Genomic DNA, 15,856 nt, shown 5'->3' on the forward strand with positions numbered 1-15,856 from the left:
CACAGAACTGCAGACCTGAAACTAAAACCCTGAAATAAAAGAATCCAACCTCGTTTTAAAGTGTTTGGATAAAAACATTTTAGCTCTAAGTCTGATTTCGTTTCCACTCGTTCCTTCAGGAGTCAAACTGAAAGAGACTTTTCTCATTCAGTCAATCAAAGAGGAAGAAAGGCAAATAATCTGGACCGATCCGAGAGATGAACCCACAAAACAGAAACCAAACTATCAGGTTTGATGAAGGTTTCTGTTAAATTACAGTTTAGAAAAGTCTAATTTAAGTGTTTAAGTGAGAAAAGTAAAAATATGTTTTGAGAAAGAAAGTCTGATTTAGTTCATCTTGATGCAGTCAGAGCTCATTTCATGTCAGTCCTCATTCCCTCAGCGCTAGAAAGGGATTTTTGTCTGCAGCACTTTGTTAAGTGACACAGTGAGGCCCCTGAACCGAGCAGCACCAAGCAACCGACCCGGACATGAAAACAGGAGACACTGAGCGGGCGGGGGGAGGAGAGAAGGAGAGAATGATGGAGGTCTGGGAATGGAGAGAAACCAGAGAGGTGAAACAAACCGTGAACAGTTAGAAGGATGGATCTGAATCCTGGAGGACAGAGAAACTCAGAGCTGAAGGCTGCAGCCGACATTCCTGACCGTCCCGTCCTGGACAAGAGACGACAGAAAGACGGTCACTGAGCTTAAAATGCCTTTCAGAGCAACAATGTGCAGGATGTCATTCTGCTGCAGTCTGAGCAAAACTGGAAGAAGGTCCAGAAAAAATAGAGACGGAGCTTCATGCTGCATTTCTGACTGAAGCAACAACTGAAGTGGAGACGAATATTTAAAGCTGAGAGCAAAAACATCCACAGGAAAAAACATTGAAAAGTTTATATACATGTAGAAAAATATGAATAAAACAAATGGTTGGATGTATGGTTGGATGTATGGTTGGATGTATGGTTGGATGGTTCCTGGCTCCAGTTGTTCCCTCATTGATCTTTTCTTTCTTTTTTTTCTTGAGAATCTAAATAATAATTTGAACTTTATTGAATTTTGTCTTCAAACTCGGCTGAAGCCACGACCTTCTCATGACCTTCTCATGACCTTCTCATGACCTTCTCATGACCTCATGTATAAAACCACTGCTGTTATAAATCCATCTTCAGATAAATTCATAAAAGAAGCTTAAAGTCGGACCATCGGTACCTACAGTCATGACTTTCAGTTGGTTTGTGACAGGAAGTGGAGCGGATGACTTCCTGTCGAGAGGGAAGAAACTGATCCAGAGTCTGATTTTATTTTCTGATTGATTTTATTTTCTGATTGATTTTATTTTCTGATTGATTTTATTTTACTGTAAATGTTCTGAATGACTGACGGTGCCGGACGCCCATCAGCTTCACAGCTCTGTGTGTAAAAGCAGAACCAGAACCAGCAGCCAGTTTGGGTTCATTCCTTCTCCTCCAGGTCAGGAAACAGAAATAAACATCTGGGCTGCAGATGAGAACAAACAGCAACTTTCAGTTCAACTTTCTCTCCAGTGACCTCTTGACCTCTCCGATCTGCTGGATGAGAGACGGGGAAACGTGATCCATCACTGACCCTAACGCAGCTCTGACCATGAAGCTGCAGCTTTTCCTGCATGTGCGTAAGAGAGGCAGAGAGGAGGTGCTTCCAGTCTCCTCCTCCTGCTCCTCCTCCTGCTCCTCCTCCTCCTCCAGCTCTTCCTCCTCCAGCTCTTCCTCCTCCAGCTCTTCCTCCTCCAGCTCCTCCTCCTCCTGCTCCTCCTCCTCTCTCTCCCTCCAGCTCCTCCTCCTGCTCCTCCTCCTCCTCCTCCTGCTCCTCCTCCTCTCTCTCCCTCGGCGCTCCGCAGTCTGAACACGGAGCAGTTTTTCCTGTTGCTCTTCTCTCTGATCTCCTGCACTTTGCAGCGGCTCCAGATCTGTAGATTCCCTCAGCAGGATGAGCAGCAACCCGCTCGGCGACAGGATGCAGGCCCGGCTGGAGAGGGCAAAGGTCATGAGCGACGAGGACAAGCTGTACAGACACAACGGGGTTCTGTACCCGACCCTCATGTGTCCGGAGGAACATTTGAAGTGTCTGGACGGCCTGAAGGCCAGAGACGACGACATCATGCTGGTGGCTTATCCTAAATGTGGTGAGTGGCAGAAAAACTTCCTCCAATCACATTTCAAACTTTGCTTCATTCGTGTTGCTTTAATTTGTTTCATGCTTAGTTACAGCACAGAATCATTTCAATCATAAAACACCAAAATGAACATTTAGTCAGATATTTGTTCTTTTAGGAAGAATCTTCACTGGAGTTTCTGATGAAACTTTTCTGGAAGCAACAGTTTGGTTTGGTGTTGCAGATTTAAACAGTGTTTCCTCTGATCTGGTTCTGGTTCTGGTTCTGATCCGTCTCAGTTTAATGAATGAGAAGCTGAATACAAAGAACAGGAAGTAAAGCTGCTCTGCTGCAGCCAACCTGCTCTACAGGTTTACTCACTGGGTTCCTGTCAGAGAAAAGGAAAATGCAAATGGAGCAGATCACGTCTGTGTACTCTGACCTCTGACCTCTGTCCATGTTTCTCATGGCTGCTGCTGTTGTGAATGTTGGCGACACACCTGGAGGTGAAAAGGCTGGAAGGAAAACCTTTCCTGGCTGAACGCCCAGAGCTGATGCTCCTGAAGGTCAGACTGGGACGAACTGAGGAGTTTAGAGCAGAGAGGAAAAGTTTTCTGCACTTCCAGAATATCTAGCAAAGATTTTTAGGTTAAATTCACACAGCAGGAAAATGAAACCAAAATCTGACTTTTTTCCATCTCTGTTAGCTGTTAGCTGTTAGCTTTCTGTTTATCACCTGTGGGCTGAAACCTTACTGTGAATGTTTCCAGGGAAATGATTCCTTCCTCCAGGTCAGCAGAGGCTGAAATTCATTTATCATGTCAGCCTGCAGCTGTGGCTGCTGTCCAGTAGCCCCAGTAGCCCCAGTAGCTCCAGTAGCTCTAGTAGCTCCAGTAGCTCCAGTAGCCCTAGTAGCTCCAGTAGCCCTAGTAGCCCCAGTAGCCCCAGTAGCCCCAGTAGCTCCAGTAGCCCCAGTAGCCCCAGTAGCTCCAGTAGCCCCAGTAGCTCCAGTAGCCCTAGTAGCCCCAGTAGCCCCAGTAGCTCCAGTAGCCCCAGTAGCCCCAGTAGCTCCAGTAGCCCCAGTAGCCCCAGTAGGAAAGGAAAACATGTTCTTTAGTGTCTTATTAGAGATTAATGGACGGATGATCAGGGATTTCTCTGCATCATGACTTTCCTGTCGTATAATTGTGAGTCTGTTCCTTTAAGCATCCATATATGATTTATATTGATGATAATTTAAATATTTAAAAACATTTCCAGACTGAAGATCATTTAATTTCACACAGCTGATGAGGATCAACTGAGATTAAAAACTGAGGCTGATGACTCAGAACCACGACTTTAATAAAAACACCTGCAAAGTCAACATCTTCTGTTAAAGTAATTTAAATAATAAAACCCTCCATCTGTGACCTGAACAAATATTAACTCATAAACAATAAACTGAAATCTGCAAACAAGAAACTTTTCTTTCATAAAAATTGACAAAAAGTGAGTAAATGTTAAACCAGCAATGATATCAGATAAAACAAAAATGTTCAAATCTGATTTCTACAAAATAAAACTGGTTGTTCATTATGATCAATAATGATATATTTTAAACTACAGTTTGTATTTTCCTGTAAGCTGTATTAGAAATATATTTATATTATAGATTGTTGGTTTATGATTTAATTCACTTAATTTACTGTTTTATTCTATATTTTTCTGCATCTTTTCAAAGAACTAAACTTATTAAAACAGGACAAAAAGTGTAAATTAGTGTGAAGTTTCATTTCTATTCAGATGTCAGTTTGATAAACGACCCAAACTAACCGGACCTGGAGGTTTGTCCATCTAATCCCTCATTATTGTACATTCATTCAGAACAAACATTAAAAGCTTTTATTATTCACCTGCAGAGAGTTTAACCTGATGATTAAATGATTTATTTCACTCTAATCCGAACCAAACCCAAAGTTATGAACAGCAGCTCAGCTCCCATTACGGCTCAAATAAAAATATTCCATAACTGTCATGAAGTGGTTCGGTGAGGCAGACGCAGCGGACCCAGGTATGATGAATAATGAAATTTAATTAAGAAAATCACAGTCCAAACAACCAGCAGCACGCAGGTTGACAAGGAACTGACACAACATAGACATTGACAACGACAAGGACCCAACGAGGAACAAGGAACACAGGTGGAGTTAAATACAGGGAGGGTGATGACAGAAACGAGACACACCTGGGAGCAACCAAGGGGAGGACAGGACAACGAGGAGACTTAAAGACACAGAAAACTCTAAATAAACACAGAAAAACACAGAACCTGACAATAACATTTTAAAAAGAAAAGTATCAACATTTTATCTTGACTTAATGTGAAAAAATGTTTAAATTAATTCATGAATGAAAAAACTAAACAACATGATGAAAGTTTGTTTTTGTGTTGATGAAACAACCAGAAGTGAAAATAATAAAGTTAATAAACTCAGATACTCAGAATTTATTCAGTCAGAACAGAAACAACTGATCTTTAATGTTTATATTATTCTAAATGTTTGACATGACTCACAATAATAACAACATTTATAATTATAATTATAATGTTTCTTTAATTGAAGTGAAGATTAATGACAGTTTAGACCCTGTTGGTGTTTGAGCTTTAATCTGTCGTTGAAACACAGACAGCAGATTATTCATGCGGCGAAGCGTCACGTTTCTGAATGAACTCCAGGAATGTGACGAGTTCTGTTTTCTCTGAAATGTTTATTCTGGAGGAAACTTTTTGCACGACAGCCATGAAGACAGTTGAGATAATCTCCCTCAGAGGAATGCTGCAGGGCGCGCCGCCACAAAGATATTCATCTTTACGTCCCTCAGTCCTGCAGGCGGTCGCTATGGAAACCCAGATGGGACAGAAGAGAGACACTCAGACTGTTCCTGGAAGTCATGTTGGGACAAACTGGACAATTTAAACTAAATTAAGTTTAAACGAAGATGTTCTGGTTCCTGCATGCCTCTTTAATGAATCATGTACCTCCTGCTGTGTCCAGGATTTAACTGGATGGTTGGAGTCATGAAGAAGATCATTGCAGAAGCCACCCAGATGAAGAATGAATCCAAGATGCCTCCGCTGATCGAGTTCTTTGGCCCAGAAGTCTTGAAGGTGTTAAAATGAGAAAAAGTTTTTGTCAGAATGTTTCCTTTAAACACTAAGATGTTTAAACTTTACATTTATCTGTTTGTACTTTGTGGTCACATGTAGTGATACTGAGCTTCTTATCAGAGTTCAGACGTTAGTAACAACCAGACCGCTGTCCCAGTTCAGACAGGCTGCGGCACAGCAGGAGGTGAAAGGTCAAACTGTGCTGGTGGAGAACAGGAGGATTGTTATTGTGTCGGGGTGAAGCTGGTAACTGTGTCCAAACTTTAAATAATCCAGATTATTTCTGTCACCTGCTGCAGAGAAACGAACTAATCCAGTCAGACTGATGATGATCTCAGAGGATGTAAATGTCAAACTGCTCAATTAATCAAATTATCACTGAAGTTAAAATACCTGAATATTTTAAAAATAATAAATGATGTCTGGTTTTCTCCTGGACCTGCAAACCAACGTTGGAGAAAACAAACATCTGCTGGATGGAAAATCTAAACGTTCTTCATCTATGAGAAATGTTGAAAAGAAAAAACTAAAACAAGCAGATCTATAACATGGTGACTTCTTAACAAGAAAAATAAAATCTCAGTCTGAACTCTCAGATTCAGACTGAGACCAGACTTAGTGACCAAAGAGGAACCAGGATTAAATCAGACAGAAAATATTCTGGATGTTACATTTATTCTCTGCCTGTTTTTCAGGCCGTGGTTGAAGCTCCGTCTCCGAGGTTTCTGGGAACTCACCTTCATCCAGACATCATGCCGTCCTCCTTCAAGGAGAAGAAAACAAAGGTACATCCTGAATCTGCTGCAAACTGCATTTAAACAACAGTTGGGTTTTATTCTTGATGAATATTCTCTGTATGACACGAAGTACGACAGGAGCTCAGAGGAAACCTGCAGTTCGATCAGCTCCAGGTTCAGAGAAGCAGTTTTAATGATCATGTCGTTTCTCCAGACGGTGGTGGTCTTCAGGAACCCAAAGGACACTTTGGTTTCCTACTATCATTTCTGCAACAACAACCCGGTTCTGCCGTCTGTGGAGTCCTGGGATTCTTTCTTCTCCCAGTTCATGAAAGGAGACGGTGAGTGGGAACCAGCAGGGTGACCCTAACCCTGCAGAGAGAGAAAACGTTACAAACCGGAGAAACAGGAGCAGAAGAAACTAAACGGGTTTTATGTTGCAGAAAACATAAAACATTTGGCAGCAATGCAGGAGGTCAGGTGTCTGCAGATTAAAAAAAACAACTGGAGCTTTAAAAATAAATGTAGCTTTCAAAGCAGGTTTTGGCCATTTTTCAGTTTTTTCATGGAAAAATTGAATCTAATTTCTACAACAGAATGATGATAAAAACTAGAGGAGGGTGAAAAACCCAGAAATTTACTGAAGTAAAAGTCGTTTTACTTTGAAATGACAGAGTAAAAAGTTTAGTGCAGTAAAATTACTGCTATAAATATCTAATTATTAAAAAGTTACTCCAGTAAATTGAACAGGTTCCTGTCCAGCTTTACTCAGTGATCTTTGCAGAAACACTCAGAGGTATTTTATATGTTTCCATGTAAATGAATGAGATCAGTGATTTATATTATAGATTCTGTTTCTTACAGCCTGGAATATAAAGTTCTGCTGTTTATTAAAGCGGGTCCAATTTATGGCATCAAAGCTCCTTAGATAACATAATAAACTGTTCAAACATTGATCAGTCTGCTGATTGGATTCTGGTTTCTGGGTCAAACCTTTCCAATAATTCCTCATGTTACTGGTTTCACTGGTTGCCATGTAACCAGTTATAAATGATGCCCATATTCCACAGAAACCATGAATAAGTGATATTTGTGTGTGTAGTTGCCTGGGGCTCGTACTTTGACCACGCCTTGGCCTGGAACCAGAGGATGGACGACCCCAACGTCTTGGTGGTGACCTATGAGGACCTGAAGCAGGTCAGTCCTCCGATTCCTCAATCTCTCCGTTTGGTGGCTGAAATGGAAATCTGCTCTCAGACCACGTTTCCTGTCCTGCAGGATCTCGGCGCAGGGATCCGGCAGATCTCCGGCTTCGTCGGCTTCAGCCTGACGGAGGCTCAGGTGCAGCAGGTGGCAGCGGCCAGCACCTTTAACGCCATGAAGGAGAGTTCAGCCAACTCCCACGGCAACATGGGAAACGTCATCTTCAGGAAAGGTCACCAACAATAAAATCATTTTATCTTCCAACAGAGTCTGGAGTAAAAATGAGTTCTTTCCCCTCTAAAATGATCGATTCAATCTCCTCCCTGTGCAGGTGAGGTTGGAGACTGGAGGAACCATTTCAGTCCAGAACAGAGCCGAGAAATGGACGAAGCTTTCAACAAACACCTGGCAGGAACAAAACTGGGAGCAAAGCTGGACTACCAGCGTCACTGTCAGTAGGAAACAGAGACGGGAAGAAGAAGAAGAAGAAGAAGAAGGGAACGATGGAGGAGGAGAGATGAATCAACACCTTCAGTCTGAACACAGGTGGAGCGTCGGTTCTGCCTGACAGACTGAGCTCAGGGCGAAACTCCCACAGCTCAACAGAAGAAGGAAGATATAAAAATAAGACGGAATAATTTGGTTATAATCAATTTTGTTTCACTGCAGATATTAAAAATGAAGTTTGATGTTTTTAATCAATTTAAGCAACTTATGATAAACAGAAAGAAATGAAATATGATGTGAACATCAGTGAAGGACCAACAAAGATACATATCAGCTGAAAGAAGTTTAATAGAAATGAAATATAACACAAATTTATTCAATTCATCAAAAAATATTATATTTCATTTTGTCCTTCTAGTACCTTTAAATATTAAACAAGATTTTGTTGGATTTTCTTCTCACTGTTTTTTATTTTTATGTTTCTTGGATAATTCCCATCAAGGATTAAATTTAAATCATCGTGAAAAAATACTTTAATGCCACATGAAACAAAATTTCATAAAAAGCAACATTTGAAATTGTTGATATTTTATCTCTAATCCAAAACAGTGATTTTGTTCATAAATAGAATATTAGCAGAACTGAGCCTCATTTATATTTGGCAGAAAATCTGGACTGAATTGATTTTGTACAATAACTTTAAAATGACAGCAAATATAAACACCAAGATGGCTGCATGAAGAGTGGCTTCAATCTGTTGGGGGAAACATTTATTGTCTGAGGAGGAAGATCCAGAATGAGGCCAGAAAATGTGAAATTATCCTAGAAAAGCATTTATTTCATAGCAGCTGGTCTAAAACAAAAGCTGAATCTCTCCAAAGGTCGTGGAAAAGATCAGATCTTTGTTTCTAAGAGCTGCTGCCTCTCAGAGAGTAAACTCTAGAACATAAAATCACTGCAGGCTGCAGAAAGTGCTGCTTTGAAACACGGCAGCATCTCATTTTCTCCTCTTATACAGTTAGAACTGGGTTGAATGGTTTTAGAAACTGGAAAAAATAGACTTCAAAAATTTGGGTTTTTAACTTTATTGATCAAAACTTCTGGTAATTTTGTTGAGAACATCAATCAATTTAAAACCATGAAGAAATCTTACAGGGAACAATCTCAAAAATTACATTTCCACAACTTCCAGCAAGATGTTGATGTTAATCTGCAGAGTTTAGCAGCTACAGCAAACAGTAACATAAAATAAAATAAAATCAAGCAAATAGACAGAAGTAGATAAGTTGAACAGATAATTATCCTTCCCTAAAACTGGCTGAGTGATTTTCTGAATGTAATAAATTTGCCAGGAGTCAGAGAGAGACAGAGGGTCGGATCACATGGAAAGACCTTTCCTGGGTTGATCCATGTTTTCTTCATCAAGGTAAAAATCCATCATAAAGTTTCTCCATGTACAGATGGAGCCTCAAAAATCCTTGAACTCATTCTGGGCAGAACCTGTGAAACTTCTTGGATCCACAAACATTAAAGAACATCATGAAGCAGCAACACTGAGAGCAAATCCACATTTTAAACCTTTGGCTCGCGGGTCGGCCTCATCAGGTTTGTGATTTTACAATCTCCTGCTCATTTTCACTCACGGTTTAAATTATTTTATTCTTAGTTACTCTAATTTAATCTGTCGACACAATAAACTACTGATCAGGCCCATAATCAGGGCTGCGTATAGGGGGGGAAGTTAGGACAATTCCAAGGGCCCCTGACCGACGGGGCCCCACAAAATAGGCCTTTTTTTTATAGAAATTTTAAAAAATTGGGGCCCTGTCAATTGCAAAATTATTCATACTGTGTTTTCTAAAATAGTTTATAGCAGTAAAAATTAAATGTTACCTCCCAGAGCAAAAAGCACATCTATATTTTCACTGAACTTCCCTGGATCTGCATGAAATGGTTCGTTCCTGCTTGGAGCCTTAATCTGGTCATTCCAGCATCATTTAGACCAGTGGAGCCCAAAGTGGCCCCTGAGGGCCGGCATCCTGCAGGTTCTAGTCTCTCCCTGGTTTAACTCACCTGGATCCAACGATGGATCATTAGAGGCCAAAGAAGAACTTTGACCTGCTGAAAGGTTGTTACTAAAACCAGGGAGGGAATAAAACATGCAGGATGCAACCAGGCCTCCAGGAGAAACAGCGCCCCCTAGTGGATGGACATGTAATACAAACAAAACAAAGGAGTAACAAACCCTGTTTAAGTTGTGTTTGATTCATAATAATTGTAACATTGATCAATATATTGGATGCATGTTTGCTTCATTATTTTGATATCTGACAACATTTAATGTTTCATCATTTAAAACTGTATTATGTTATTATGGGGAAAAGAACTTTGAAATGTCTTGTCAATAAACTTGACTTTAACTTTAACAGAGAGAAATTCTCTGATACAAGAAATTCTAGTTCTTCAGAACCAGTGAAGAACCAGGGAGAAAGAGCCCAAACCCAGCATAGAGAGGTTCAGTGAATGTGGTTTTATAGGTGTAGATGTGGGTCAGAGAGTCAGAGGAAACTTTGTAGAAGGACAGAATGCCAGCAGGACAGTCCACATACACACCTACTCTGTGAGAGAAACAGGAGGAGGGGAGACGAATTCGTATGTTATTGTGCCTGATAAAGTATCTTTCATCATCAGTGTAAATCAGACACCAGGAATGATCATTCTCTCCAAACACACAGGCTCTACTGCCTCCATTCCTCCTGATTCTTCTGTAACTCACTGCTATATCAACAGCTCCACTCCACTCAACCTCCCAGTAACAGCGACCAGTCAGACCAGTTTCACACAGGACATTGTGATAAAACTCAAATCTGTCTGGATGAACAGAATATGGCTGAAACATCTTCACACGCGTCAACTTCCTGTTGTCTTCAGACAGTTTCAGTAATCTGCTCATTGTGTTTGTGTCGATGGTGAGTTGACAGGAATCTGATGGAGAGAACAAACACAAACCAGCTGCAGTTATTGATCATTTATTGATCTTTGATTATGTTTGAAGATGGTTGAATGAAGCTGCTTTGTTGTCATGAATCAGATGAAAAACACACTTACATTTCCTCAGACCTGGTGTCAACCATCGGACTCCATCAGGCTCCACCCTGAAAGGAGGAGGAGGGTCAGACCATCAGACTCTATCAGCAGCAAACATGGACATTACATCTCTAACACACATTGTCTTCACTGAGACAGTCCAACATCTGGACACTTGTTGTAAAGATCTAGAGAAAAAGAAACAGCTGAGAGCTGATGATGATGATGATGATGATGATGATGATGATGAGGATGATGATGGAAACATTACTGTCAGGGATCGGGGTGTTTTGGGGTTTCCTTGTTGCATCTAGGTGTGTCCACCAGGAGGCATCAAGACTCTTTGTTTTACCTGGGAGAGCCTGTTGCGGCTCAGCTCACCTGAACCCAATTACCTCATCCTACTGGAAGTACAAGAGGAGATGACCGCCAGCACCTCTTTGCTTGAGTGTTAGCCAGTTCCGGTACCTCTGAGCCTCCTAAAGAATTTTCCTTCTCTGAGCCTTCCTCGTAGATCGTCCTGAGTAATTTGTTCGCTGTCTTTCCTGCCTTCAAGGTTTATCTTCCTGTGACGCTCAAGATCCTCCACAGACGATCTACACTGGTGATTTCTGGAAACCTCCTCCTCGCGACGCCGCGGGTCTTACCCGCTGGTTGCCCGAGTCCACTCTCACTTCCTCCGTCGATCGCTGATGGTCCTGGACTCCTTCCCCGCTGGTGGTCTTCGCTCTTCGGTCTCCTGGTGCTCCCGCTCTTACCTGTCCGTCCTCCCCCCCACGTCTACCCACCTCCGTGCAGATCCGCTACGGCTGTAGCCTCTGCTTCCTGGAACACGGACTGTCAGCCTACGTAAGCCCCGACTCCTCAGTCGAACCCCTTCCCTGGATTGGCCGTCTGCCTCACAAGTAAGATCAGCCCTGCTCCGTCGATCACTTCCTCTTCCCATTTTTCCCTGAACTCATCATCTCCTTTGACTGTCTCGTAGTGAGCCGACTGTTCCGTGGGTCCATCCTGAGGATTTCCTCCCCTCTATTCCTCATTATCCACCCTTGTTATAATAAACATCTTTAACTGATTCTATGATCTCCTGTAGTATTCTGCATGTGGGCTAAGACAGTTAACTCCACCATGACAATTACAAACTGCAGTGATGTAGGAAGGACAGTTGGTTCTGCAACAGAACTCAATGTGTGGATGACAAAACGTTCTCCAGCTGAACAGAAACAAAACTGAAGTTTTTATCTTTGGACGTAAAGAGGCACAATCTAGAGTTATAGATCTAGAGTAAATGCACAACTTCATTTACTACAATTGGAAACTAGAGATCAGAAATCTGGTAGTAGTGATGACCTCTGACCTGAACCTTCAGAGCCACATAAAGACAGTAAAGTCGGCCTTCTATCACCAAGAGAACATTTCCAGGATTAGAGGACTAATGTCTCAGCCAGATCCAGAGAAACTCAACTGCTGCATTTATTACTGCAACAGCATCTTCAAAGGTCCGCCTTAAAAAAATCCTCCAGCTGCAGCTGATCCAGAACGCTGCTGCTGGAGTTCTGACTAAAACCAGGAAGTTAGAGCACAACAGACCAGTTCTACTGTCCCTCCACTGGATCCCTGTAGCTCAGAGAATAAACTTTAAAATACTGATGTTAGTTTATAAATCACTGAATGGCTCAGAACCACAATACATTAAAGATCTGCTGCTGTTGTATCAACCTTCCAGACCTCTCAGGTTCTGGTTCTGGTTCTGCTCTGCATCCAGAACCAAATGAGGAAAAGCAGCATTCAGCTTCTATGCAACACAAATCTGGAACAAACTTCCAGAAAACTGTAAAACAGCTGAAACACTGAGATCCTGTGATTCTAGAGTAAAACCTGCTGGTTAAAGTTGATTTTGTGCCACAATAAATGAAACATGAATCAACATTTTGATGTGTAATGACAGCACTTTGAAAAATGTAACGTTTCTTTGTGTTTTTATTATATAAATCACACTGAACTATCGTATTACTGATACTATACAAAGAAACTTGATTAATTGATTGGTCTGCAAATTGGCTTGAGAAGATTTAACACATTAAATCATCATCATGTAAATCCAGCCAGAGGCTCACTGAGGTGTTGGGATCTGTTTCCTGTTAGACTCTCTGTCCTCCATACCTGAGAGTTTCCAGTCTCCACTTTGGATCCTTCAGTCCAGCCGACAGCAGCTTCACTCCTGAGTCTCCTGGATGATTGTAGCTCAGGTCCAACTCTCTCAGATGGGAGGGGTTAAAGGTCAAAGCTGAGGCCAGAGAAGCACAGCCTTCCTCTGAGATCAGACAACCTGACAATCTGCAGACACACAACAGAGGGAGAACCTGAAGTCATGAAATGTGGTGAGTGGTGGTGAGGCAGAGGCAGAGGACCCAGGTAGATGTTAGAAAATAAGGATTTAATGAAGAAAACCAGGAGTACAAAATCCACAATCCCAGGCAGCACGGCTGAGCTGAAGCCAGGGCTCAACGCCAGTAGCAACTGGTGAAACGAAGGACAACAGTGCAACAGCTCGCACATACGACAACAAACAACTAGGACCCGACAAAGACACAGAGACACAGGTGACATTAAATACACAGGAGGTAATCAGGGAACAAGACAGACCTGGGAACAATCAAGGGGAAGACAGGACAACATGGAGACTCAGAATAAATACATAGAAAAACACAGATCCTAACACCCGAAGTCTGAACTGGAAATTTCATAAGGAAAAATAAAGGTAGATAAGAATTAGTAAGTATCATCCATCCATTTTCTAACACCTTGTCCCTAGTGGGGTCAGGAGGTGCTGCTGCCTCTCCAGCTAACGTTCCGGGCAAGAGGTGGGGTCACCTGGACAGGTCACCAGTCTGTCGCAGGACAGTAATTATCCTCTGGTCTGATTCCTTAAGCAAAGGGGAAATAATGCTGATAAACAAAGTAACTTTAAACCACTTATATTCTGCTTTCCTTGCTCTGTGTCGGCTTCACTCTACATGCAGACCTGTTGTCATAGCAACCAACAACACCTTGGCTAAAACCACAGGGCAGACAGTATCATATATATATCAATAGATTTACATTTTTTCTGTAAAAAACCACAATCTATTTCTGCCTGTACTGTGATGTGGAAAAATTACAGTAAAGTCACACCTGCTAGTTGTATTGCTATATGTTTATTCTAAGTTCCTGTATGTTCCCACCAAGTTAAAACTGTTTGGGTTACATGTACCAGGTTGGACGTTGTTTTTCCAGCTGCAGGGGAACCAAACTGTTTCACAGGCTTTGGATCTTTTATCCCTTTGTATAAAACTCATGTGTTTCTCTGCCTGGCAGCTTTTCATCCAGACCTGCTTCATTACTGATTGGCCTACAGGCTTCTCTGTATTGTGCTCAATATGTGAATAAACCTGATTGAGAGATTTCACCTGAACAGTGATTGGAAAGAGATTTTTTCCACGACAACTGTTAGAGTTCGACATTTATTGTGACTGGATTTTCCCAGAATTCCCTGCACTATAGGTCACTTTCTACTTTGGTCTCTGGTCCGTTTGCATCCCCATATATATTCACACCATGCCAGAGTTCACTTCAGCTGAACCCAGACCCAGGCTTTTAGGTCAACCAGAGTTTGTTAATTGATCTACGTTACAGTTTGATTGTGAATTTACATCTTCATAAACGTACCAGACCTTCTAAACAATCCATCATCATCATCATCATCATCATCATCATCATCATCATCATCATCATCATCATCATCATCATCATACACGCTTATCCATAGTGGATCACCAGGAGTTCTGGTGGCTTTTTCCAGCATGAACAAAATGTTTAGTTATAAATAAAATATTCTGCCAATGGAACAAGTACATTTTCATCAATATTAAGGAATTACTGACTTAAAACAAGCTCCTATATCTTACTGAAAAGTTACCTGTAAGTTAGTTTTGTCTCATTTCAAGCTTAGTAAGATATTTTAGATAAGATAAGATAAATCTTTATTGTCATTGTCACAAGGACAACGAAATTTAAAAGGTGCCATCAGTCGGTGCACATGCCCAAAAACAGAAAATAACTGTCTCACAATTCACACACAATGTAAGAATCAACAAACTGGCAAAAAAAAAATAAGAACAGCCACATTCTCACATACATCATTCATGATGATTAATGGTTGTTTTTGATTGCATTTAGTTTTGTTATTGCTATCAGGTAGAAACTGTCTCTGAGACGGTTGGTTCTGGTTCTACTGGAAACTAGATTAAAAATACTTGGTAAGACTTTGTGTTTTTGCAGTGTAGATTCACTAGTGGTAAACGTAGTGTAATATGAACCAGAATCAGGGCAGTTTAAATATAAACCAGGAGTTTAATTAGAACAAGGAATAAGACAAACAATTAACACATAATTATTAACAAAGTTAATTTGAATATGGTACATTTAGAATGCTCATTTTGTTGGATTCCACTTTTTGTGTCTCTGACAACAATGACAGTTTTAATGGGGATTTATTACCTTGTTGCAAACACAAAGTAGATTATTTATGATAGAAAACTCTGTAAAACTAATTTTATTAAAGTTTTAGTCATTTCTGGTTCACATCCAGTTAGTAAAGAATCATCTCTTGCTGAAAACTGTTGAATATGATGATATGTTGTTGTGCTAAAGGCTGCTTAGCAATGCAGTGACTCTGTTCTCTAGTAGTTTTCCATCATCCATGAATGATCCTGTTAGAAAGTTTTTTGGTATTATCATTTTATTCTTACTTTAGTTCACATTCAGCCTATAGATCATTGTGATTTTCTGTTTAAAGTGTTCTCTTCCTTATGTGTGTATGAACTGACCTGGTGGTCACTACTGTCTGTCCATTTTCACGAGAAATTGTTTACACTGAGTTTCTCAGACCTTAACTCCTTTTGCAAGAACACCTCCTAATTTAGTAACTACCTTTGAGCAGTCGTATTTTGTTTTGTTGACAGTATTGACCGAGATTTGAACCGGGCTCAGACCTTTGATCAGATATCACATCTGGACCTGGGTTGTTAGTTGTTTGGGTTAGAAGTTTTACGACCTCTGTTGATTTTCCTG

At 41.0% G+C, this 15,856-nt stretch overlaps 1 protein-coding gene and 1 long non-coding RNA gene across 2 annotated transcripts; one reads left to right on the top strand and one right to left on the bottom strand.

The window, feature by feature from the left end:
- Positions 1 to 1,831: 1,831 nt before the first annotated feature.
- On the top strand, positions 1,832 to 8,107 carry sult6b1 (sulfotransferase family 6B member 1). Its single transcript, XM_023327009.1, has 7 exons — positions 1,832 to 2,149; positions 5,158 to 5,270; positions 5,966 to 6,055; positions 6,222 to 6,348; positions 7,110 to 7,204; positions 7,286 to 7,442; positions 7,542 to 8,107. The coding sequence occupies exons 1-7, from the start codon at positions 1,954 to 1,956 to the stop codon at positions 7,667 to 7,669; spliced, it is 906 nt and encodes a 301-aa protein (XP_023182777.1). The 5' UTR covers positions 1,832 to 1,953; the 3' UTR covers positions 7,670 to 8,107.
- A 94-nt stretch (positions 8,108 to 8,201) lies between these two features.
- On the bottom strand, positions 8,202 to 12,940 carry LOC111606615. The gene is made up of 3 exons (XR_002752151.1): positions 12,908 to 12,940; positions 10,766 to 10,812; positions 8,202 to 10,642 (listed from the first exon to the last, which is right to left on the bottom strand). It is a non-coding gene; the product is annotated as an uncharacterized LOC111606615 (long non-coding RNA).
- Positions 12,941 to 15,856: the final 2,916 nt, after the last annotated feature.

This window comes from Xiphophorus maculatus, chromosome 22 (assembly GCF_002775205.1).
Source record: "Xiphophorus maculatus strain JP 163 A chromosome 22, X_maculatus-5.0-male, whole genome shotgun sequence".
Lineage (NCBI taxonomy): Eukaryota > Metazoa > Chordata > Actinopteri > Cyprinodontiformes > Poeciliidae > Xiphophorus > Xiphophorus maculatus.